The sequence below is a fragment of the Adiantum capillus-veneris genome, chromosome 21 (genome assembly GCF_014529385.1).
Source record: "Adiantum capillus-veneris isolate H3 chromosome 21, ASM1452938v2, whole genome shotgun sequence".
Lineage (NCBI taxonomy): Eukaryota > Viridiplantae > Streptophyta > Polypodiopsida > Polypodiales > Pteridaceae > Adiantum > Adiantum capillus-veneris.
In genome coordinates, this window is record NC_140951.1 from 33468719 (window position 1) to 33494143 (window position 25425).

The 25425-nt window shown below is 44.2% G+C and overlaps 1 protein-coding gene across 3 annotated transcripts in view; it reads right to left on the minus strand.

Annotated features, from left to right (window-relative positions):
• Positions 1-25425, minus strand: part of LOC147430755 (GPCR-type G protein COLD1-like) — a 103107-nt gene that overhangs the window by 50741 nt on the left and 26941 nt on the right. For 2 of the 3 annotated variants that reach the window (XM_086493320.1, XM_086493319.1), the window contains exons 2-3: positions 13583-13683; positions 13371-13478 (exon numbers count right to left, since the gene is read on the minus strand). In XM_086493320.1, coding sequence (XP_086349446.1) covers positions 13371-13478; positions 13583-13683 — 209 coding nt within the window. The remainder of the gene's footprint in view (positions 1-13370; positions 13479-13582; positions 13684-25425) is intronic. The other variant, XM_086493321.1, reaches the window with a different exon arrangement.

Sequence of the window (25425 nt, forward strand, 5' to 3'; positions counted from 1 at the left end):
TTGGCTTTTCAAGATGGATGTTTATTTCGCAAACACCGATCTCATTGAAAGTAAGAAGGTTGCTTTGGCAAGTTCCCTGCTAAAGGATACTGCATTCCTTTGGTAGCATTGACGAGTTAAAGATGGAAAAATACCCGCTACTTAGGACAAATTCCGGTGCGTTCTTTGCAAGGCTTTTGAGCATGCAAATACAGATTTTCACGCCCGGTCTTCTCTTCGCCGCCTGAGCCAAACTGGTTCCTTAGCTGCGTACATCTCGGAGTTTCAGAAACTAACTCTTGAGATAGAGACTCACAATCCTTCCGACAAACTCCACAGTTTTGTTGACGGACTTGAGCCTTGCGAGATGATGTCCATAAATTTAACCATGCTACACTAGATGCTGCAATTGCATATGTTGAGCGTCTCGGCGATAATCGGCACCCATTCAAAAGCCTCCTTTTTGGCGATCGAGCTTCCAATTCTACAGGCTCCTCACAACGTAATCATCAAGGACAAGGTGGTCAAGATCAGCATTCTTTCTCAGGACCTCAATCTTCGAGACAATACTCTGCTGGACAAAATTCTTTTCGACCCCAATCTTCTGGACAAGCAGCCACTTCCAGAGCCTCCTCTTCTGCAAATAATCAGAATCGACGACACAATCGTCCCCATCATAGGAGGAATGGTCGTCGTGATTTCCGACAGGATACTTCTTCTAGGCAACAAGCCTCTTCATCGGCTCCTTCAACCTCCCACTCCAACCGTCCAAGATTATGCACAATTTGCAATGGACCGCACAAGTGGTATGAATGCCCCAAGAAGTAAAACCCTTTAAATTCTCGCCAGAATTCTCACAAGGAGACCACAATTTCAGAACCTATCCACAGCCAACCTCCTGTCCCAAACAAAGGCAAGCAAGCAGCACGTCGTGTTCGAGTTTCTATGGTGGTGAGTGCCTTAATGTTGAATGCTCGAAATCATGTCGCTGCTCCAGTGGATCTTTCGAACCAGGTTCTTCTTAGCCTCCTTGGCTTTGTTGGCAAGCAACCAATCAATGTTCTTGCGAATAGTGGGTGTTCTACTAATTTCGCCAGCACATCTTTGATTACTAAACTTCACCTTTAAATACAACCTAGTGAGGCGGCTTACTGATGTTCCTTCCTCGAGTGCAACATATTAGGTGCAGCGGAAGTGAATGTTGAACTTTGCTCAAGATGGGTGCTCCGAACTGTGCTCAAGGGTTCCTTTTACTTACGAAACGGAGAGTCTTCCGTTCCTTTAGTAAGAGAGTGCAATGGACACAAACACAGTGAATAGACACTGTGAATGAAGGTGTTGAGACTGAGAGATAGAGAGAGAAGAATACAACACCAGAATGTTGTCAAACCCTCCTCCGAAAGCCCAACTCTCTATGGCAAGAGCGGTCTACTTATGATTGCACAAATCTCTACAATGCTTGGACTTGCCAACGATGAGGACGACGAGAGACGGGCTCAAATCTGAAAATGCTAATGGCTGAAATCCGTTGATCTTTATCTGCTGAATTCTGACTCTATGTCGGTGACGATGTCGATGGCGATGATGCGACGACGACGCGCTGAAAACGCAGATGCTGAAATCTGTGTTTTCCGGGCTGAATCTGCAAACTGCGCGGGATCTGACCGTGTTGCGGAAAGGTGAGATCTGTGAGGTTCGAGGGTTCTACTGCGGAAACTGACTGCTGAAAACTGAAAACGCTGGTCCTTCTTGAGGTCTTGTCGCGATAGATCTGCAAAACACTGGACTACCAGGCTGATGCAAAAACGCTAGGGCTGAAAATGATCTTGCGAGGCAATCTGCTTTCTGCTGTGGGAATCTGCTAACGCTAGAGATTATCTACTGCATCTTGTTGTAGCCGGGCTGATCTGCTGTGCAAAAACGCCAGGGGCTGAATTGCATGCAAAAACGTTGGGCTGTCTGTAGCAAAAACGCTAAGTCTTTTTCTTGGGGGGTCTTGCTGAGAAGTTGCCTGATGAACACCGGGTTCCTGCTACCTCTTCTACCAGAAAGTGCTAGCACTAGGTTTCTATATATACAAACTTAGTAAATTTGCCCTACCTAGTTCCCAACAAAAGTCACTTAAAAATAATAAGTAAAAAATGTCAAAAATAGGGAAAATAGGTTCAATGCACTGGAAAATGCTATTGATAGATTCTGATGGATTCTGGCTGAAAATTCCTGAAACCACTTCGAACAGAAAAACATGAACATACCCAATCCATGTAAAGTGACTGGAAAAAATCTCGTCTTCCTCAAAGACTGTGCATGCAATGTAGATGAACAAATAGACGGAGTGCCAAACCGTTCACCACACACACGCAAACAATGAGATAGAATCTTGTCTTTCTAATCTAAATCAATCAACTGTGGCAATTCACAACGGAAATGCCCATGCTTGGTGCTCAATTCTTCCTATGCTCTTTCTACGACTGTGTCATGCCAAGGAAGAGACATTGAATGTGACTTCCTTGAATGCATACTTTTCAGCTTTTCATGAGAAATCCGCATACATCCGTGCTCATTCATGAGTGAATCGTGCTCAACGTACAATATGGCATGCCCATGAAAAGGGATCACATATAGACGCTGATTAAAATACAGGAAACGATCACGAATGAAACACTCGAACAATGCGTGCTGACTAATCATTCGAACACATAATACTTCATGTGGGGGTTCTTTGGACCTAGACTCGAGAACCAAGATCAATTCTTCGTGTTTGATTGAATCTTCCTATGGGGGTTTTGTGGACCTCAACTCGAGAGCCAAGATCGATTCTTCGTGATTGATCGAATCTGCAATGAGGTTAGCTTCACTAGAGAAAGTATCAACTAACACATCATCCTTGTGAACAATCACATCATCTTCAGGCAAATCATCATGCTTGTGAGAAATCACATCTTGATAATGCAAATCATCATGCTTGTCCTTATCATGCTAATCATTATCATGCAAATCATCATGCTTATCATTGTCATTCAAATCATGTGTGTCATGCTTGGAAGAAGAAGAGACGGAGAGAGTCTCCTTTTCCCAAATCTCTTGCATCTGTGTCTAGCACTTGAGAAAAGAGTCGCAACATCTCTTTCATGTGTCGGTCGTTCATTGCTTGTCTTGCTTTGTTCTCGCAATCAAATGTTGCTTGTCTTTTTTTGTTCTCGCGATCACATTCTACTTCTCTTTCTTTGTTCTCGCACTCGTGCTCACGCTCTACGACTGCCATTCTTTCTTCGTATTTACGATCTATGGCTGCCCTTCTTTCTGCTTGTCTTGCTTTGTTCTCGCAATCAAATGCTGCTTGTCTTTCTTTGTTCTCGCGATCACATTCTACTTCTCTTTCTTTGTTCTCACACTCGTGCTCACGCTCTACGACTGCCATTCTTTCTTCGTATTTACGATCTATGGCTGCCCTTCTTTCTGCTTTTCTTTCTTGTTGTTCTAAATTCCTTTCCATAAACAACTGCTTCAACTCCTCCATAGGAGTTGGTGCAATCCTTGGCGTAGATGGGGAAGGGGGAGGGTCGGAAAAACCTCCTAGTGGGGAAAATTCTTCTTCGCCTCTCTCATGCTCATTACCTCCAAGCGAAGTATCCATTCCGCTTCGAGTGATGACCATCTACTGAAGTCGTGGGTTCTTGTGGTCTTGGGTTCTTAAGTTCACGAGGAACTTGGGTTCTTGTAGGTCTTGGGTTCTTGGGTTCTTGAGAGGTTCTTCTTGAGTTTCTTGAGGTTCTTGAGTGTCTTGAGGTGCTGGAGTTTTGAGGCTCTTGAGGTTCTTGAGGTTCTTCTTTCGCTTGCAATCTGTGTTAGAGAAAGATCTTCTCTTCACCCGAGTTCTTCTCTTTTCCAAGGGCGCACCCCTTGGCGGCATTTCGCTCACACCAAGGTTGCTTTTTCCCACCTCCAGTTGATTGGCCGACCGCTAAGTGCACGGTCCGCTCTCAATGAGTGAAAAGAGGCACAAGGGGAAGCTGGACAAGTCCTTCTTTCTTGGGTTTCATGTCACTCTTCAAAAACACGATAAGGAATCGACACGCCCAAGAGGACTTGGGTTACGTGCGACCTCAACAAGCAAAAAAAATTATGTGGTTCTTTCCTTGAGTGATACAGAACACTGCCAAAGCTCTAATACCAATGTAAGGTGGAGCCGAAGTGAATGTTGAACTTTGCTCAAGATGAGTGCTCCGAACTGTACTCAAGGGTTCCTTTTACTTACGGAAGGGAGAGCCTTCCGTTCCTTTAGTGAGAGAGTGCAATGGACACAAACAAAGTGAATAGACACTGTGAATGAAGGTGTTGAGACTAAGAGATAGAGAGAGAAGAATACGACACCAGAATGTTGTCAAACCCTCCTTCGAAGGCCCCACTCTCTATGGCGAGAGCGGTCTACTTATGATTGCACAAATCTCTACAATGCTTCGACTTGCCGACGATGAGGACGACGACGAGACGGGCTGAAATCTGAAAATGCTAATAGCTGAAATCTGCAAATCTTTAAGAATTCTAGCTGTATGTCGATGACGATGTCGATGGCGACGATGCGACGACGACCCGCTGAGAATGCAGATGCTGAAATCTGCGTTTTCCGGGCTGAATCTGCAAATTGCGCGGGATCTAACAGTGCGGCGAGGATCTACTGCGGAAAGGTGAGATCTGCGAGGTTCGGGGGTTCTATTGCGGAAACTGACTGCTGAAAACTGAAATCATGGTCCTTCTCAAGGTCTTGTCGCGATAGATCTGCAAAACGCTGGACTGCTAGGCTGGTGCAAAAACGCTAGGGCTGAAAATGATCTTGCGGGGAAATCTGCTATCTGTTTTGGGAATCTGCCAACGCTAGAGATTATTTGTTGCGTCTTGCTGTCGCCGCGCTGATCTGCTGTGCAAAAGCGCCAGAGGCTGAATTGCATGCAAAACACTGGGCTGTCTGTAGCAAAACACGCTAGGTCTTTTTCTTGAGGGTCTTGCTGAGAAGTTGCCTGATGAACACCAGGTTCCTGCTGCCTCTTCTGCCAGAAAGTGCTAGCGCTAGGTTTCTATATACAAACTTAGTAAATTTTCCCTACCTAGTTCCCAACAAAAGTCACTTAAAAATAATAAGTGAAAAATGTCAAAAATAGGGAAAATAGGTTCAATGCACTGCAAAATGCTCCCTGATGGATTCTGATGGTAATGTTGATGATCATGCTGTGTGCAACCAGAGGATATGCATCTAATCTAAGTGTCTGGACATGTACGGTCTGCGAACAGATTCACAAAAGTGCCAGAACACTTCCTATTCTAGACTGACTTGACTGAACTGAACCCTGGTCATGCTGTAGCTTGTCCACGGACACATAGGGTTGTATGTGTCACGTGACACAACAAAAGGATTGAAAAGCTGGATTTTCAGATTCAGGATTACCAGGATCAGATTGGTTTTTCAGTTATGCCCTTGTCACATTACGACTTGATCCTGGGCCAATCTTGGTTTTTTCAGTATGATCCAATTATCATTTCAGAGATCACTCAATTCGGCTCTTTCACAAGCAACAGGAGAGTTTCGTGGTCTTTTCAGTACCAAACCTATTATATTGGTTTCTGCTTTACAAGTCAAACGGCTGGTTCGGAAACGTGATTGTCTACTGCCTTAATCATGTTGCGAGATGTCAAACCCAGTGCAAAAGAAGAAGTTAAATCCTCCTCAAACATTGCTTATTTGCAACAACCCTTATTTCAACCCCATCTGGACTTGTTTCCCGCCGAGCTACCAACAACTTTGCCTCCTCGGTGTCCAGTGGATCATCCCATAGATTTGATCCCCGGCCAACCTATACCAATTCAAGCCCCTTATCAAGTTTCATACTCAAAATTTTCAAGAGATACAACGGCAGCTAGAAGATTTGCTGGATAAAGATCATTGGAGCTCCTGTCATGTTGGTCAAAATGAAAGATGGGTCTATGTGTCTTTGCATCGACTATCGTGCTTTGAATAAGTTGACTATTAAAAACAAGTTTCCCCTGCCTTGCATTGACGAGTTATTTGATCAGTTATTGGGAGCGAAGATCTACTCCAAAATTGATCTAAAGTCAGGGTATCACCAAATTCGCATTCGCATTGGTGATGAGTACAAGACAGCTTTTCGCACAAAGTATGGTCACCATGAATTTTTGGTATTTCCATTCGGGTTAACCAATGCCCCCGGTCTCTTTCATGACGCTGATGAACGAAATCTTCGGACCTTACTTGGACAAGTTCGTGATCATATATTTGGATGACATTCTAGTTTTCAGTCGAACGATGGCTGATCACAAGGAACATTTGCAACTTGTCTTCCAAATTCTGCGAACCAATGTGCTATACATCAACAAGAAGAAAAGTGATTTCTTCAAGAATCAGGTGGAATACCTTGGTCATATTATTTATGCTAGTGGGTTGCCAAGAAAATACAGGTCATCGTGGATTGGCCTTTACCACTCACCATCTCAGATGTGCGCTCTTTTTTGGGACTTGCAAATTTCTATCATACCAAGGTGCATAAGTTCTCAGACATTGCAACTCCTTTGATTGAGCTTACCAAGCAGGATAAACTTCAATGGGATGAAGAAGCAAAACAGTCGTTCAAAGCCCTTAAACATGCCTTGACAACAACTCGAGTCTTGGCTATTGCAGATCCCACTCAACCTTTTCACGTAATGATCGATGCGTCAGATCGTGCTTCTGGAGGTGTTCTTATGCAGAATGAACGTGTCATTGCTTTTGACAGCCGCAAATTTTCAGCCATTCAAATGAGATACCCAGTTTATGACAAGGAATTCTTAGCCATTGTTCATGCTTACCGCACTTGGAAACACTATCTTCTTGGCGCAGATTCCGTGGTGCAGACAGATCATCGGTCATTAACATACATTTTTACTCAACCAGTGATGAATCCTCGTCAAGGACGATGAGTTCATTTCTTGGCAAATTTTCATATGATTATTCAATACGTGCCAGGCCTTGCAAATGCAGTTGCAGATGCCTTAAGCCGCATGCCTCGCGCTATCAACTTTGCCATTTCTAGTGTGCAAATGGAAATACCTGCTTGCTTCAACCATGAGTATTTGACAGATAGAGATTTTGGAGATGCATTTCAAGCTCTTGAATCCTCTACTCTGACTCCTGCAAAGGTGAATATGTTTGCAGCTTACACCATTGTCAATGACTTGTTGTATTACATCGATTGCATTTGTGTTCCACACAATGTGCCATTGAGGAAAATTTTGATCCAAGAACAACATGAAGTCCCTTTTGCTGCTCATCTAGACATCAACAAGACATACAGATTGTTATCAGCAACATATTTTTGGCCGCAAATGAAGCAAGATGTTATCAAGTTTGTCAAAGCTTGTCATTCTTGTCAAACAATGAAGGCTTCTCGACAACTTCCTGAAGGGTTACTTCATCCTTTGCCAGTACCTCAAGAAAGATGGGAAAGTGTCAGCATGGATTTTCTCACTACTTTGCCTCGTTCTCAAAAAGGCAATGCACAGATTCTCGTAGTGGTTGATCGGTTTTCAAAGATGGCACACTTTATTCCTTGCAAGAAGGCCGCTTCGGCCCCAGACGTTGCGCAATTGTTTATGCAACACATTTTCAGATTACGCCGATTACCAAAGTCTATTGTTTCAGACAGAAATCCAAAATTCACACGACATTTTTGGACATCTCTCTTCAGATCTCTTGGTACAAATTTATTATTCACCTCAGCATACCATCCTCAAACTGGTCAGACAGAAAGAGTGAATCAAATTTTGGAAGAAATGCTTCGACATTACATACAAATTCGATTGGAGTCATGGGAAGAGTATTTGTCACTTGTAGAGTTCGCATACAATAACTCTACCCATTCAGTAACTGGCATGACTCCATTCCAAGCAGCTTATGGGCATACTCCTCGTGTACCAACAAACTTTGTTCTTCAACACAAAGTAGCTCTAGCAGATCAGTTGGTTCAAAAAATGCAAGATGTACTTATTTGAGTACGTGACAAGTTGGTTCATGTCCAACAAAAGAACCAAAAACAAGCCAATAAGCATCAACGACATGCAGAAATCGATCTGGTCTTGTTACATGTAGCACCTCATCCCTACAAAACTGTGAAATCGGTCTTTCCAAAGTTGCGTCCTCGCTTCTATGGACCTTTCAAAATAATCAAGAAGTACTCAGTTGTCAATTACAAGTTGGAGCTCCACTGTCATGGGGAAGACTTCATCCAACCTTCCACATTTCTTGGCTCAAACAGTACATACAAGGAGATTCACCAATTCCCAACTAATCTTCTTATGTGCCAGAAATTGAGGATGAACACATAATTCTTGTTCCAAAAAAGCTTCTTGATGTTCGACAAAAAGAGACAAGACGAAAGATCACAACAGAATTTCTTGTTAAGTGGATAGATCTTGATGAGTCAGATTCAACTTGGTAGACGGATGAAGAAATACAGCAGTACCCAAACCTTCTTCAAGAGTTCTTTGACAAGCGGATGACTTTCATTTGAACAAAGGGTTTTTATTTAAATGGGAGGGAATGTCACGATTGTGACTTGCTACACTCTTCTTGATTCATTACAGATGCAGATGCGAAGTGTGACCAACCCGAGAAGACTCCTGTTCTTGAACGGTCACAACCCTTCGCCCAAACGTCATACCTCTTCACCAACAGCCACACTCCTACGACGACCAGTCATGTCCCTTCGACCAATGGTTGCGACTCTTCATCGAATGGATGTGTCCATTCGCCTAAACACATGTCTATTCGCCTAAAGGATGTGTCTCTTCGTAAAGGGTCATACCTTTTCATATGTACCTGTTCATCTCCAATATAAGGAACCCTTGTATCACACTTTCAATCAATCGAACACAGAGTCTTCTGAGTCTTGTTTCTGAGTTCAGTTTAAGTTTCTTAAGTCTTAATCATGAGTTTAAGTACTTAATTAAGGATTAGCACCTAGAATCCTTACAGAGAGAGAGAGAGAGAGAGAGAGAGTGGTGAATGTTATCTTAGAAAGGGTGAGAGCGAACCCTCATTAGTTTTATCTCTTTCACGTGCAAAAATCAAGTAAGCAAAAACGCACTTCTTTATTTTCTTCTTAATGGAGATATGGCTTACAATAGGGAATAGAGAATCCCCTGCATCAGCAAAAATTTGAATGTTCTTGCCCTCATGCTCAAAAGCGAGGGTTTTCCTACATAATTTGGGACCGGTTGCATATGGTAAGATGGCATACCCAAAATAATATCACATCCCTCGATAGGTGTCATCAAAAAGCATTCGCGGTCCTTGTATTCACCAATCCGGAGATTGAGTTGTCCTTGCACGGGAGTTGCATTGGTGGTCAACCCCTCAAATGCCGATCCGGAAGTGACCGGAGTTCCAAGCTCCGGTGTAAGGCCCAAGCGTTCTGCAGTTTCTAGTGAGATGAAATTGTCCGTCGATCTAGGGTCGTAGACGATCAACACCCGCTGGTTATTCACAGATCCCCAGCCTTTAAGGAGCTGGCGCTTCCCTTTCTTAGTTTCTATATTCCCTTCCACATCACGAATGGAATTCAAGCTCGGTGGAGCGGGTTTCCTTCTTCGAAGATGCTTGTTCCTGCCGTTGTTGCCGAACAGGGCAGTCGGGCTTCATATATCCTTTTTCACCATAGTAGAAGCACCTTCCTTCTTCTTTGAAGGTTTGTACTTGGTTCGGCATGAGATACTTAAGCCGTTTTCCGGTACCCTTTGGCTTCTTAGGCTCATCCGGGTCCTCTAGGGAACGCTTTTTACCTTGGTTGCCTTGGTCATCATAGACCGCTCTTTGCCTTGCACGGTATGTACTATGTTCCATCCATCTAGGAGTACCAGCGGAATGTAATCCTCGGCAACGATTACCGACTCCATCATCAGCTAAAGGGTGTCGTGCGGGTACACCTTCATGCTCTTCTGAAGCGATGGTTGAAGACCTGCTTCAAACTTTTGCATCTTTTCCTCATCGGAAATCTTCATAAAAGACGTAACTTTTAGAAGAACCGACCAAAACTTGTCAACATAAGCAGTGACTTTCTCTTGTTCCTTCTAGGCGAGCCAATCCCATTCCTTTTGAATGTCCTCAAAATCAGGTGGAAGAAATTGTTCATAGAATTTAGCTTTGAATTGAGCCTAGGTTCTGGCTTGAGTACCTTCCAGAATTTTGGCTAGCCACCAGTTGCTTGCAGTCTCCTTGAGATGCATCCCAACATGATGCAACTTGGATTTTTCAGTGAAGTTTCCGTTGGCAAAAGCAACTGCAAACTGCCTGATGAAAGACAGTGCCTTGAAGATATCTCTCCGTCCTGTGCAGTTATCAAACTTCACATCCTTGTCACCAGATTTGAAAATCCGCATCTTGCGGTGACGTCTGCGGTTATCCCTCTTGAACTGGGGCTTCTCTCTAGTAGTATGTAGGGAAGTAGTAGGAGTTTTCTTCTTGGGAGAAGATTTAGATACTGTATGAGAAGTAGATGTAGTAGTATAGTCAGGAGAGTATGATGGAGAAGAGATAGAGACATCCTTGCTTTCGTTAAGCAGAGAAAGTTCTTTTTCCTGGCCTTTGCTCTTGGAAGGCCGTTTGTCCTGATCCGGAGATCCCCTTGTGCGTTTCGGCACCTCTTTCCGCACCATCCACCTGCGGGTTACTTCCATTAACAAGATTTTCCTGATGCCCATCGTTATCCTTTCCTTGCAGCTTCTTGATTCCGTCCGAAGCCTTTTGGACAGCCGGCAACGAAATGAGTTGTTGCAATTCCGCAAGTTGGGCTCGCACTTGCTAAAGTTCGTCTTCAACGGTTCTTCCGTGGCTTGTCATGGTTCTTCCCATTCCTTCCCGGAATCGTCCTTCTTTGCAGAGAAAGAGAGGAATTCGATCTCTGATACCACTGACACAAACGGGAGCGCACACGAATAATCAACAAGATGAAAATAAATAATCTTTCAACTAAACAAAGTTGAGGGAGAAGTTCGACACAATATTTGTGACCAAAAGATGGACTGGTCTCCGCCTCCCTTAAAGAGAATCCTTTATTAGGTCCTTTATTAGGGAGAATCTTTTTACAGGAGAAAACCCGACCGTTCTAATTCTCTGACTCGATGGTCATTCCTTCCCGTAAGGGAATTCCGAGAGACGAGCTCTCAATCCTTTTTCCGTCTATACTCGGAGTCGAGACTCTGCAGACAATTTCCAAATTCCGTTCTCGGAATTCCCAAGCGTAGGCTGAAGCCTTCCCGCTTCTCGTTCGCGATGAAGTACCTGCAAACACACACACAAACACGGGACAACAATTCGTAAGGCGAATCCACAATAGATACCTATCGCTCTTGCGCCGGAAAAGCGACTTTCGTGCTTCGCAGTCTCGCGATCTTTTGCGTCTTCTGGCGGTAGAGTCTTCTCTTGCTAGTACTGGCAACTCCTCTGAGTGAGGGCATGTGGTGCTTTTATAGCTCCCTGGCCACAGGAGGAATAGCTAAGCAGAGGCTCGCCGAGTAGAGATCGCGGCGGATTTATTTTTTAAAATTCTTTTTTATTTTTAATGTTTTTTTTTGGCTATTCTACCCGAAATCGGGAGAGAGAATTCGTTGGCTGGTTTTGTTGCTTTATTTTCTAAGTGACTGGACAACTGGCATACTTTAAAATTGGTCTAAACCTGCCCAAAAACTCAATAAAACCTTATAAGTTAAAAACAATGCCTTTCAGAGCACTTCCCAGGCATCCCTGGATGCAACCACATGCACAAATGCAATGCAAACATAGATTCCTCGCGAGAAAGCGTCTGCTCTTCCCGGAAAACTCGTTAAAATATTCCGCTTTTTAAGAAAAGCTTCTCAGAAGCCATCTTTATTCTTGTGCTTGCGTCTTTACGCGTATTCCTCTTTCCAGTTCGGGTTTCCTGCCAGACCAACGAGATATTCCCATTCCGATGCTCCCGTCACCCCATCACGTGACGCATCAGGAATATTCGTTTCCCGGTCTCTCCTACCGAATTAACGGTAAAACCCCTTCGCGATGCTGAATGTCACCCATCATATGAGGCATCAGAGTTTTCCGTTCTTGAAGGCTTTTAATAATTCCAATAGATCTACAATTCCTAACCTTACTGCTCAAGTGCACATCTTTAAATATCCTAATTTCAATAAAAAGAAATTACTCAAGACAATAAGAAAATAAGAAAATAGTCCATTTAGCGACATAAATCCATTGCCATACTCTCCCAAGGTCAATTAGAAATACGTAAAGGCTGTATGAGTCCTACCCATTTGTGCATGTCAAACTTTACATATTGACACACCAAACAAGTGCGCACAAACTTGTCCACGTCCTTTTTTAGCTGAGGCCAATTGAAATTATTTTCCACCCCTTTCAAGGTACTCTCGATGCCTCTATGCCCAACAAAAGGAATCATCAAGGTCAAGGAACATCCTTTACAAAAATAAGAAGTAAGCAGCTAGACCACCAAGCAAGCAGTGGTGTTCATGTTAGTGTGACTCCGGATTTTGATTCCTTTTTCACGTTTAATCATCCACTGCGCCCAACACTCAGTATGCCCAAGTGAGCTCTTTGGCATTGCTTATGAAGGGTCCATATGGTGGGCACCCAAAACAGTAGCCCTGGCTACAAATTATTCAGTGCTTTTAGTGCACGCACACACAGATACAAAAGCCATGGAGTTTTGAAACGGGAGGTTTTGAAATGGGTTTCAAAGGTTTCAGGAGGTTTCAGCCCATGTTCGGAACACCAATCAAGAGATTTCATAAAACCTTCAAGTTAAATGTCTGAATCCTTTCTAAAGAGAAAATCACTATGCTGTTGACGGAAGTCCTACTCTAACTCAAGTTGAGTAAGGGACACCTTTTTAGAAGTCAATTCACCTTGCCGGCCAGACAAAGGCAGAGTGGTGTTGCCTCTCTGACATGACAAACTAACCCTAAAACCCGTCAAACTTTCTTAACACAAATGTGAAACTCAAAATATTATAAATCCTGGCCAAGAATTACAAATTATGGTGATTGTGTGATATCGCAACCACCTCATAGAACACTTTTCTTGTTTGAGCTTGTGGAAACAATGGTAGATGATTTTTGAAAGTCATATTAATGTGTAGTCACATTTATAAGTGGCTAATCAAACTTGTGAATGTGCAATTACAACCTCTAATGTAGGTAGAAAAAAAAAAGGTGGTGTTTGTTATAAACCTTCAAGGTATAAGGACTTCAAACTTTTTAACTTGTTGCGCAATGTACAATTTCAACGAGCAATGAATGTACAATTACAACCTCTCATGTAGGTAAAAGGTGTTGCATTCATACAAGGAACGAACCTTTGTCTGGCGATGGCATTGGAAAATGGACTCCCATTCGCCAAAAAGCATAAAGTAGGGCAAGCAAAAAAAGAACAGCTCCAACTGCTGCACGTTCTATTCCCAATCCTGGAAAGCGCAAAAGAATAAAAGATTGAACATAAAATCATCATGTGTGTGCGCGCACGTGCAGAAGCTCACAAACAAAGCCGTAAGTACAAACAAAAGCTAACCTGTGTTACGAAGGGAAAGGTAACAATGGTAATATGGTAAAACAAAAACCAGCAGTGTAATCAAGCAAAAAAGATCAATTTTCCAATTCATCCACCTTGCACTGCACATTAAACAACATGCATAATTTTTTAGTTAGGCAAAGACCCATTGATGTGCGATTCATTCCATGATTCAAAATACACAAATATCCAGAACAAACATGCATTCACAATTACCAAGAAAGATGTTCGCATATTCTTGCAACAAGACAAAACATCCCACAATGATTGCTGCCTACTTCGAAAGTTTTCCATTGGGCCATCCCTAACATGGCATGCAAATGTCTAAGCAGCCACACTGCTTCTTGTTCGCTACATCTAGACCCTATTAACAGCGTTTCTGAGACCATGTTTTAGGCAGCCCAAAGTCGAACAGCAATCCATGCCGTTTCGTATCAGATTCAATCAGATTTTTAGTTTGTAATTGAAGCCAAGAAAAACTCTACTAGCATTTAGAGTTATTTATGATACTAATGATCATTAGATAAAGCTCGTTTGGTTTGAATTCCTTTGAAGTCATTGATAATCCCTAACTACAGATCTTTTCGTACGATTCGACGAACCCCTTCGAAGTCACTCTAGTGATTCAAGAAATGCAACATTATGTTGTTCTTTTAGGTATGTCAAATGATCATCTTAGTTTAATTTAAAATCTCTCTCTCTCTCTCTCTCTCTCTCTCTCTCTCTCTCTCTCTCTCTCTCTCTCTCTCTCTCTCGCGCGCGCGCATGGGTCTCTCACTGTTTTTAGGGTTTCGTCACCGCTTCTTTGCTTTTTTTAAGGTTTCGACATTGCTTTTTGGCTGTTTTTAGGGTTTCATCACTGTTTTTTGCTGTTTTATAGGGTTTCCTCGCTATTTTATGATGTTTTATAGGGTTTCGTCATTGTTTCTTGCTGTTTTTTTAGGGCTTTGAAACAATTTTTTGCTGTTTTCTAGGGTTTTGCCACTGTTTTTTTGTTGTTTTTAAAGGTTTCAAATCTGTGTTTTGCTGTTTTTTAAGGTTTCACAAGCGTTTCTTGCTGTTTTTTAGGGTTTCTTGTTTTTTTTTTCTAAGAGTCTCTCTCTCTCCCCCTCTCTCCCCCATGGGAAGCATCGAAGTGCCAACAGCTTCCCCCACGTGTAAGAAGATGCACCCCTCGCCGGCCGCCCAAAAAGCCTCTATCATGCGGACAAGGAAGAGGATTTCGGCAATAGAGAAGAAAATGAGAGAATGGAGAAACGAAGTGGAAGAGTGGAGGAAGGAGAGGAGCACTATTCTTCAAAGATGGACCGAAGAAAGAGATGGCATGCGTAGGAGGATCGCTTCGCTTGAGGAGAAAGTGGTCAACAAAGAATTTATCATCATCGGAAATCTACAAGGTGAGCTTCTTGAGGTCAAGTGTGGGCGACTTGAGGAAGGGGAATTTCAGCCTTCCATGATGGAGGAGCTAAACACAATCAAAGAACAAGTGCGGTTCATCAAGGAGGAGGAGGAAAAGAAGTCATCTTGAGTCGAGGTCATCACCAAGACACAAAAGAAAGTGGAGGCGGTCGAGAAATGGATCGAGGTCGCCAAGAAAGGGAAAGGTAAAGAGGCTTCTTCTACACCTGCCATCATTAACATGACCCTCGAAGAAGAGCAAGGAAGGCGGCTACGTGCCTTACATGTGAGGGTCACCGGCCTCAAGGGCGTCAATAATGTTGAAAAAGAGGTCACAAGCCTCATGTCCATGATGGGAATGGAGAAGCCTTTACACACAAAGGCATGGAAGATGGGCAAGAAAAGTGAAGGCCCGGGAGACTCGAGAGTCCTCAAAGCAAAGAGCACTCATACTACGTTTCCCCTCCTTGGAGGAGAAGGAATTCTTGAAGAAGACGCCAACCCTCAAGAAGACACGTATTTTTCTCTGTGATGATCTCACCCTCTCTCAACTAGCTCACATGAGAGAGGTGATGCCAGAGCTTACAACAACCTTGAACATGCAAAAAATTACAACAGCTATAATTCTCTGTTTTGGGCTTCATTTTGCGTGCCGAACGCACCTATAGATAGCCCTCGAGTTCCTGCACCTATAGGGCTACTTGCCCTTAATTTAGACGAGATTTCTTGCGAGAAATCTCTCTAGATCAACTTATATCCACTTAAGATGAGCATTTAGCTAATCCGGTACCTATGCAAGAGGCTCTTGCCTCGTCAATTGCGCATAAACCCACAGAATTGTACATATATATGAATAGCCCTTGAGTTGGGTATCACGATTCTATATAGTATATTCAAAAGGGGAGAGAAGTGCACAAGAGCAGAATCATCTTGCTACAAGCTTTCCATTAAAGTTGTGGTCACCTGCACCGCTCACACACACGGTAGTTCACAATGAGGTCAAAAGCCCCTTCTCTTCCCCAAATCGATTTTGGGCGCCCCTCTTGCGGAGTTGTCCTGCAGATTTTCCCTAGAGCTGCCAAGTGTCCCTTATGCCCATTTGGTTTAAATTCCTAGTACCCACCGACTTATGAAGTTTAAGCGAGGGGCCTAAATGACTTTAGCTAGCCTAGCCACCCTTGCACTAGTCAGATTTCAGTGCCGATCGGTCCAACCATCTCGTGGTTGCCTGGGTTTCATTGTTGCGGGTGAAACTCTCAATCATCGGCCGTTTCACATGTGTCATACAATGTCCGGCCATTTGTTACTTCAAAAAGAGGGTCCCAAAATTTCAAGGGAAAGAAACCAACAAATAAGGATAGTATTTGTCACAATGTCGTTTGTATGGCCAAGAGTTTCACTCATGCCACACAATGTCCAGCCATTTGTAACTTCGAAAAGAGAGTCCCAAAATTTAAATAAAAATCAAAGAAAGAAACCAACAAATAAGGTTAGTGTTTGTCACAGTCTCGTGACACACCCCCCTCTTGAAAGCGCAAACGTCCTCGATTGCATGCCTGATATACATGCCATAGATGATTTAGTGTGATTAGCACCCTTTTATCATCACATGTATCCACAAGAAAGGTCATGAGACGGATACAAATGACTTGATGAAACTTTCATACTTTTGTCATTTCTATCTATCGTAGAAGTGAGGATTATTCCTTTAATACTTGTAAAGCAACGTACACTCTATTGCACTGAATCCATATTACACGTGATGTGCTAGCTTTGGCATCACCCCTCTTTTGAGCACGTTGAGTTGGGAGGGAATACGTGGATTGCACTAAATCCATATTACACTTGATGTGCTAGCTTTGGCACCGCTCCTCTTTTGAGCATGTTGAGTTGGGGGGCAATTCGTGGGTTGTAAACCAAAGGCTTCAAGGTAAAGCTGCAATACATTTGGTGACTCTACCAGTTCACTTTCCATCGACTTTGCATCCATAGGTGGATAGTTTTTGAACTTCATCAAATAACGTCTTGCAACTTGTTCCTTAATTTTTCTTTCTTTATGTTCCAAAATCTGTTCACGTACCAAGATCTCATCAAGTTCTTCAACTTCACGTTGATCTTCGTCTAGCATAGCTTCCAGCACATCTCCCACAAAAGGTCTTAGAGGACTCACATGAAACACATTATGAATCTTTCAACTATCAGGCAATTTCAACCTATAAGCAACATCGTTGATCTTGTCAAGTACTTGAAAAGGCCCGTAGTAACGCATGTTGAGCTTGGAAAACAACCTTTCCTTGTCCTTCATCTTCTTTGATCTTGCCTTTTCAAACCGCAAAATAACCCAATCACCATGTTAAAACAACAATTCACATCAGTGACAATCAACAGCCCTTTTCTGCTTTGCCTGAATCTTCTCCAAGGCAAGTTTAATTTTCTTATACATACCGATCCGCTTCCAAAATCTTATCCTTTGTGTGCAAAATGGGAGGAGCCTTTTTGCCACCCTCAACAATTTCAAAAGTGCCTTGCTTGTTGACGAAAGCACCGTATTGTTGTATGCATACTCAAGCATGGGTAAATATTGTTCCACTTGCCCTTATTATCTGCACATAGCATTGAAGGAGATCTAAGACAATAGAATTAGCCTCTTCTGACTGTCCATCAATTTGTGGATGAAATAAGGATGAAAACTTGAGCGTAGTGCCCATGTTTTCAAATAAGCCTCTCCAAAACAGGCTCGTCATTCGAAGATCACGATCACTAACAATAGATTGTGGCATACCATGGTACTCTTAACACATTGTACATAAACAATTGTGCCATCTGATCAAATTTTATCTTCTTCCTGACACGAATAAAATGGACCTCTTTGCTAAACCTGCAAATAATGGTCCATTACCATCATTCCCTATCGATGGTCTCGGAAGATCAAAGATAAAATCCATAGCTGTTACAGGCTTGGACACTCCAAGCGAGAAACCAATAGCAACACGCGAACAAAAACTGCAAAATCATTGAACTTTATGCGCACGCGCGCGCGCGAGAGAGAGAGAGAGAGAGAGAGAGAGAGAGAGAGAGAGAGAGAGAGAGAGAGAGAGAGTCGACACGGCACGGCAGAGTTCCGCACCCAGACGCACTCGCCCCAAAGACTAGCGCCCCTTTCGGTATTTCTTTTCCTTTGCTCTCAAACTCTATGTCCAGATGCTCTGCACAGCGAGGCCCGAGGAGCTCTTATAAATAATAAAAGGGTTGCCCAAGAGCAAAGCCCCCAAAGCACTTCACCCAAAAGCATCTTATCCCAAAAACTAGCGCCAAAAACTGCCCAAAGCAACCAATAAAAATTGTGGAAATCCATACAGCTTGCCACATGGCACAACCAACACAAAATGCAAAAAATGTAAGGTGCATCGGAAGTGAATGTTGAACTGTGCTCCAGGTTCCTTTTACTAACGTAAGGGAGAGCCTTCCGTTCCATTAGTGAGAGAGTGCAATGGACACAAACAAAGTGGTGAACACTGTGAATGAAGGTGCTGAGACTGAGAGATAGAGAGAGAAGAATACGTTTTAGGGCTGAAAATGCCAGGCATCAAAGCTGAAAACGCTGGTGGTTGAAACCGGCCCGTAGGGCGGTAGGCGTTGCCTTTCACCCGAAATTCTTTACTTTAAACACACACACAGAGCACTTTGCAAAGAGAACCTGCGACGGGAGTTAACGCTTGAATACACACACGGCTCGGAAGCTAGAATGCTCCGAGCAGACGCCGACAACCTGTAGGCCCCAAAATTGGCGCCCCTTTCGGTATTTCTTTATTCTTTAGGAGGGTAAATTACAAGGTAAGGTCCTGGGAATCCTTCACGTGTATCCACCTAGATACCATTTGATTTGGCCAAATTTTGGCAACATAACAGCCCCAAAACTTGCGCCAAACCACTTCCCCTGCTGGAACTCGCTTGCATTGTCGTATACCCTCTCATTCCTGTCCAAAAACAGTAAATTCAGCACGCTGTATTTACTGGTTTTTGCCCTGTTTTCAGCCCCAAACAGTCCCCTAACTGTCCTCTGCCAGTGGGGCATGATTCCCAATGGTCCTGGCGTCCGTATGGCTGAAAAACAGTCAATTTACAGCGCATACACAGCGCTGATTTTGCACCTGTACGGTGAGGTTATGACCCTCACCAGTGCCTGCCTTGGAGCAGCAGCTAGCTACCCCTGTTCCTGCTCAAGGAGGCTCTTGCCTCAGCACAAAAGCATGAACCCACACAACTGTACATCAGTCAAATGAGGAGCCCTCTTGTGGGGCATCACATAACTGCACGTAGGGGAGAGAGAGAGCAGTGTGTAGTGTGCAGGGCATCACTCCTAGGACCACACTATACATGAGAGGGAAAGGAAGCACTCCATAGCTCTTAACCTGTGACCAACGCTGAAATGAGGCCTCTCCCAACATAAAAATCAGCGCCCATTTTTCTGCAAGAGGAAAGTTTACCAAAATGTGACACTTGGCGCATTTTCAAGCATTTTCCCGTTTCGGGTTTGCCGCTTAAAAATATCCTGACCGGTTGCCCAGTTGACTTCGCGGCAGAGTTATAAAATGTTTCCCTAGTCATACCGGAGGTAATGACGCGAACACATTTCACGGCCCAAAATAGCAGTTCCCTAAATTTTAGGAGATGCTTCCGTTGGGTTCCCACTGGTCTTCTGACCATCTATCCTCATTGGAGCCGCATCCAAAAGTGCAATGTGGCCCAACTGACGGATACTTTTTATTGGTAGTCCCACCTTGACTTTACGCCTTAATTGAGTTCACTTCCTAGTATCCACCAGCTTGCTAAGTGCGACGGGGGGTCCTATATGATCTTGCTTTGAGCCTAGACATCCTCTTACCATACGAATTCCAGTGCCGACCACTTCCCGTCTACGGGTGAATCTACCGTTCACATTGGCCATACAATGTCCGACCGTTTGCTACTTCAAAAAGAGGGTCTCAAAACAAATAAAATAAACCACATTGGAAAGAAACCAACAACCAAGGTTAGCAGTTGCCACATCTCTGTGACATGGTTAATAACTGCCACGTCCTCGTGACATACCCCCCTCTTGAAATCACAAACGTCCTCAATTGCATACCATAAATACACGCCACTGATGATCTTGTGCTATTAACACTCTTTTATCATCGCATGTATTCGCAAGAAAGGTCGTATCATACATAGATACAAATGACTTAATGAGGCCTTCATACTTTTGCATTTGATGTACTAGCTCTATCATTACCCCTCCTTTGCACACGTTGGGTTGGGGCATAAGTAGGCTGTAACCCAAAGGCTTCAAGGTAAAGCTGCAATACATTTGGTGACTCTGACAGTTCATGCTCTTCCATCCACTTTGCATCCATAGGTGGATAGTTCTTGAACTTCACCAAATAACGTCTTGCAACTTGTCCTTTAACTTTTCTGTCCTTATGTGCCAAAACTTGCTCAGGTACCAGGATCTCATCAAGTTCCTCAACTTCTGGCTGATCCTCAACTGGCATATCTTCTGGCACATCACCCACGAAGGGTCTTAGAAGACTCACGTGAAACGCATTATGAATCTTCCACGCATCAGGCAATTTCAGCCTGTAAACCACATCGCTGATCTTGTCAAGCACTTGAAAAGGCCCATAGTAACGCATGCTGAGCTTAGGAAACAACTGTTCCTTGCCCTTCATCTTCTTTAACCTTGCCTTTTCGAACCTTAGCAGAACCCAATCACCATGTGATAACAACAATTCACGACGATGACGATCAGCAGCCTTTTTCTGCTTTGCCTGAGTCTTCTCCAAGGCAACTTTAATCTTCTTATATATCTCATCCATGTTCTCAACATATCGATCTGCCTCAAAGATCTTGTCCTTCGTGTGCAAAATGGGAGGAACCTTTTTGCCGCCTTCAACAATTTCAAGAGGTGCTTTGCCAGTAGACGAATGCACCGTATTATTGTACGCATACTCAAGCATAGGCAAATACTGTTCCCACTTGCCCTTATTATCTGACACATAGCATTACAGCAGATCTAAGACAGTAGAATTGGCCTCTTCTGACTGTCCATCAGTTTGTGGATGAAACGAAGACGAAAACTTGAGCGTAGTGCCCATGTTCTCAAACAATCCTCTCCAGAACAAACTGGTCATGCGAGGATCACGATCACTGATAATCGATTGTGGCATACCATGGTATTTAAACACATTATACATGAATAAGCGTGCCATCTGATCAGATTTTATCTTCTTCCTGACAGGGATAAAATGGGCCTGCTTGCTGAACCTGCAGATAATGGTCCATATACCATCATTCCCTGTTGGCGTCCTTGGAAGATCAAAGATAAAGTCCATAGCAATGCTTTCCCATGGCTTATCCGGAATCGGGAGTGGTTGTAACAACCCTAGTGCCTTTTGCCTGTCAAACTTGACCTTTAGGCAAACTATGCATGGTCGCACAAAGGCATCCACATCTCTCCTCAAGGTAGGCCAATAGAAGAATGTCTCTACCGCCTTAACTGTTGCATCAATGCCACGATGCCCTGCATACGGTGGGACATGACTCTCTTCCATGACCTTATGTCGCAGTGGTCTAGTGACACAAAGTCTGCCATGCATCATCATAAAACCATCTCTGAGGAGGTAGTGCTCGTGATGTTGCCCCTCTTGTAACTGTTCAAAGATCCTTGCAAAATCTTCATCAGCAGTATACTGTTCCTTCATGTCATCTAACTCATGATGATAAGGAATTGACACAGCTGAAATTTGTGGCTTTCTTGATAACGCATCAGCCACAACATTCTTCTTACCTTCCACATGCATAATCTGGAAGTGGAACATGGAAAGAATGTTTGCCCATCGCATATGCTTTTCGGATAACTTTGACTGTGTCAAGAAGTATCGCAAGGTCTGATGATCTGTTTGGACAACAAAATCAGCACCTAAGAGGTAGTGCTTCCAGCTAGAACGCGCATGAATAACGGCCAAGAGCTCTTTCTCATAGACTTGCATAGTTCTCTCTGGCCCTTGCAAAATTCGGCTTTCATAGGCTACTACCCGTCCATCTTGCATTAGCACTGCTCCGATGCTACTGCCACACGCGTCACACTGGACAACAAATGACTTCCTGAGATCTGGCAAAAGAATAACTGGATCTGAAGTCAACTTTTCCTTTAAGAGACTAAAAGCTGAAATCTCTTTTTGGGTCCATCTGAAAGTGACCTCTTTCTTTTGCAATGCGTGAAGAGGCGATGCTATCTCTGCAAAATTTCTGAGCGACTTTTCCTCGAGCGACTTGCGCACAAAAGGCTTCCTTTTCTATTTCTTCGCCTACGCTCCAGAAGTCCCAGCTGAATCCTTGTCTTTGGTGGCCTTTTCTGACCCCTGTGACGCATCAGGGGCCGTTTTCACAAAGGGCTTCTTCGCTGAATTTTTCTTTTGCTGCCCTCCTTTGTCACTGCTCGGAAATCCACTGTCCTCTCCTTTCAACAAGGCAAGAAGAGTGTTCGCAACTTCCATAAGCTGAGTGAGGGTAGCCACTCTGTTCTTTGTACAGTAATCGCGAAGCCCTTTAGGCAGCCCACAACATGACCTCTCTATCTGCTCTGTCAATGGCACAAATCTGTAGGAGGTCACTGAGAGTAACGCTTTACAAAACCTCCTATTGTACTCTAGCAAGCTCTTGCACGAAGCTGAAGTAAGCTGGTGCCAATCTGTCAGGACGTCGGCTTCAAATTCATTTGACAAGCAGATGCAAACATTTGCTTGAAGTAAACCCAAGTGGCGGGTGCCTGTCCTTGCATTAACAATGTCGTCCACCACGTAAGCGCATTGTCCTTTAAGAAAGTGGCAGCTTTCCTGACCTTCGAGGCCTCTGTAAAATTCCCTCCCGCATAAGCTGTATCAAACTGCTGGAGGGAAAGTGAGTGCCTTTGTCTTATCCTCGAAACCACTGAAGGTACTGAACTTTACCGCTGCACCACCTTCTGTGTAAGCCTTCGGCTTCTCTAGTGCCCCCAAGTTGTCATACGGGATGGTCTGCAACATGGGCACTGTACTGGGCATGATCGGCACGTGTTGGCCATTCACATTTTGTGTCAGAGGTGCGATATCTAGCTGCTGTCCAGAAAAACCAGCCATGCCAAAATGACCCTGTGGCACCCCAAACTGGCCCTGGTTGCAGTGGAAACCTTGCTGCATGCCGATACTACCATACATGGGGTTTGGCATCATGCCTTGCATACCCCCGAACCCTGTTCCTGGCATGTACAGCTGACTTCCAGACGCATAACCAGCCATACTTTGGAACACTGATCCACCCCCGAAAAACACAGGATGTACCGTGGGTGGTGGAAAAATTGAGTGCATAGCCTGGTATCCAGCTCCCTATCCATTCAAGACAGCATGCTGGCTCTGAAAGGTGGCGGGCTGAACTGGCATAACCTGTGGAATAGGCGTTCTAGCCACCTGTTCAAGCACGGGAGGAACCTGCTTTGGAGCCCCCGACTCCGCAACATGCGAGTGTTCCCTTTCCTCCTGCGCCTGATGAAGTACCTGGGCTTGAGCTTCAACAAGCTCCGTACGCGGCGTAGGTTGCCTATTTTGCATTTGCACTGGTGGCGCTTGCAAGAATTCCATAAACCTCGGATTCTGCACCAGCTGTGAAAAGACATTCACCGCGGCAACTAACTGAGTCTTAAACGCATCATCCTCAAGTTGCCCTGTCATAAAGCCCTGAACTACTGGAGGGACATTCACGTTGACAGAGGTAAAGACTGACGTGGCCGTGAGCTCTCGCCAATCTCAAAAACCATAGGAATCTCCTGCCTATCCTTTGGAGAGGAACCCTCTTCCATAATTCCCTTCCCCTTGTCGGCCATAGTGTAATCCCTGTGTTCTTGCACTGTGTGTCTTTACCCTGAACAATCCAGGCTCACTCTTTGAGGAAAAAGTGATTGATGTCCCGGCAATGGAACCTTGAAACCAGCCCGTAGGGCGGTAGGCGTTGCCTTTCACCCGAAATTCTTTACTTTAAACACACACACAGAGCACTTTGCAAAGGGAACCTGCGACGGGAGTTAACGCTTGAATACACACACGGCTCGAAAGCTAGAATGCTCCGAGCAGACGCCGACAACCTGTAGGCCCCAAAATTGGCGCCCCTTTCGGTATTTCTTTATTCTTTAGGAGGGTAAATTACAAGGTAAGGTCCTGGGAATCCTTCACGTGTATCCACCTAGATACCATTTGATTTGGCCAAATTTTGGCAACATAACAGCCCCAAAACTTGCGCCAAACCAATTCCCCTGCTGGAACTCGCTTGCACTGTCGTATACCCTCTGATTCCTGTCCAAAAACAGTAAATTCAGCACGCTGTATTTACTGGTTTTTGCCCTGTTTTCAGCCCCAAACAGTCCCCTAACTGTCCTCTGCCAGTGGGGCACGATTCCCAATGGTCCTGGCGTCCGTATGGCTGAAAAACAGTCAATTTACAGCGCATACACAGCGCTGATTTTGCACCTGTACGGTGAGGTTATGACCCTCACCAGTGCCTGCCTTGGAGCAGCAGCTAGCTACCCCTGTTCCTGCTCAAGGAGGCTCTTGCCTCAGCACAAAAGCATGAACCCACACAACTGTACATCAGTCAAATGAGGAGCCCTCTTATGGGGCATCACATAACTGCACGTAGGGGAGAGAGAGAGCAGTGTGTAGTGTGCAGGGCATCACTCCTAGGACCACACTATACATGAGAGGGAAAGGAAGCACTCCATAGCTCTTAACCTGTGACCAACGCTGAAATGAGGCCTCTCCCAACATAAAAATCAGCGCCCATTTTTCTGCAAGAGGAAAGTTCACCAAAATGTGACACTTGGCGCATTTTCAAGCATTTTCCCGTTTCGGGTTTGCCGCTTAAAAATATCCTGACCGGTTGCCCAGTTGACTTCGCGGCAGAGTTATAAAATGTTCCCCTAGTCATACCAGAGGTAATGACGCGAACACATTTCACGGCCCAAAATAGCAGTTCCCTAAATTTTAGGAGATGCTTCCGTTGGGTTCCCACTGGTCTTCTAACCATCTATCCTCATTGGAGCCGCATCCAAAAGTGCAATGTGGCCCAACTGACGGATACTTTTTATTGGTAGTCCCACCTTGACTTTACGCCTTAATTGAGTTCACTTCCTAGTATCCACCAACTTGCTAAGTGCGACGGGGAGACCTATATGATCTTGCTCTGAGCCTAGACATCCTCTTACCATACGAATTCCAGTGCCGACCACTTCCCGTCTGCGGGTGAATCTACCGTTCACATTGGCCATACAATGTCCGACCGTTTGCTACTTCAAAAAGAGGGTCTCAAAACAAATAAAATAAACCCCATTGGAAAGAAACCAACAACCAAGGTTAGCAGTTGCCACATCTCTGTGA